This window comes from Austrofundulus limnaeus, unplaced genomic scaffold, assembly GCF_001266775.1.
Source record: "Austrofundulus limnaeus strain Quisiro unplaced genomic scaffold, Austrofundulus_limnaeus-1.0 Scaffold1398, whole genome shotgun sequence".
NCBI classification, from domain to species: Eukaryota; Metazoa; Chordata; class Actinopteri; order Cyprinodontiformes; family Rivulidae; genus Austrofundulus; species Austrofundulus limnaeus.
The window spans coordinates 27,565-28,742 of NW_013953800.1; the positions used below are offsets into that span (position 1 = coordinate 27,565).

Consider the following 1,178-nt stretch of genomic DNA (forward strand, 5'->3'; position numbering starts at 1 on the left):
AACGAGGACTGACAGCGACCGTCGCCGCTCGTTATTTTACTTTTACTTCTTTTTACTTCCTGCTGACACGCAGCGCTGCTTCACTTCGCCTGTTTCCAGACAGAGGCCGAAAACCTTTTAAACCTAATAAAAAACCTGGACGCCTCGCTTTGAAAACACTAAACTTTAAAAACTGAACAAAGAGAAATAAAAGTAGAAACAGATTCAATCAAAAAAGATCAATTATCAGTTTTTATGTTAAGTCTGTGGAAGAATCAGATCAACCATCAGCTAAAAGCAGCAAAAGGCTAAATATGGCAAAAACATAGGAACAGTAATGTAGCAAAAAGGTAATTAAAAGCTAAAAGAACCAAAAGGCAAAATGTTTTAAAGAAAAGCTAAATTTACAAAACCTTTAAAAAAGTAGCAAACAGGAGGTCTGATGTGTCTCAGGAGGACAGGAGGTCTGATGTGTCTCAGGAGGACAGGAGGTCTGATGTGTCTCAGGAGGACAGTTGGTCTGATGTGTCTCTGGAGGACAGTTGGTCAGATGTGTCTCTGGAGGACAGGAGGTCTGATGTGTCTCAGGAGGACAGGTGGTCTGATGTGTCTCTGGAGGACAGGTGGCCTGATGTGTCTCTGGAGGACAGGAGGTCTGATGTGTCTCTGGAGGACAGGTGGTCTGATGTGTCTCTGGAGGACAGGTGGCCTGATGTGTCTCTGGAGGACAGGTGGTCTGATGTGTCTCTGGAGGACAGGTGGCCTGATGCGTCTCTGGAGGACAGGTGGTCTGATGTGTCTCTGGAGGACAGGTGGTCTGATGTGTCTCTGGAGGACAGGTGGCCTGATGTGTCTCTGGAGGACAGACAGTCTGATGTGTCTCTGGAGGACAGGAGGTCTGATGTGTCTCTGGAGGACAGGTGGTCTGATGTGTCTCTGGAGGACAGGAGGTCTGATGTGTCTCTGGAGGACAGGAGGTCTGATGTGCCTCTGGAGGACAGACAGTCTGATGTGTCTCTGGAGGACAGACGGTCTGATGTGTCTCTGGAGGACAGACAGTCTGATGTGTCTCTGGAGGACAGACGGTCTGATGTGTCTCTGGAGGACAGACAGTCTGATGTGTCTCTGGAGGACAGATGGTCTGATGTGTCTCTGGAGGACAGACAGTCTGATGTGTCTCTGGAGGACAGACGGTCTGA

General features: G+C 48.3%; 1 protein-coding gene across 1 annotated transcript in view; it reads left to right on the forward strand.

Moving 5' to 3' along the window:
* The window catches only part of LOC106535255 (eukaryotic translation initiation factor 3 subunit A-like), an 8,299-nt gene that overhangs the window by 1,430 nt on the left and 5,691 nt on the right, over positions 1-1,178 (forward strand). The window contains exon 2 of the mRNA XM_014032216.1: positions 460-1,134. Coding sequence (XP_013887670.1) covers positions 460-1,134 — 675 coding nt within the window. The remainder of the gene's footprint in view (positions 1-459; positions 1,135-1,178) is intronic.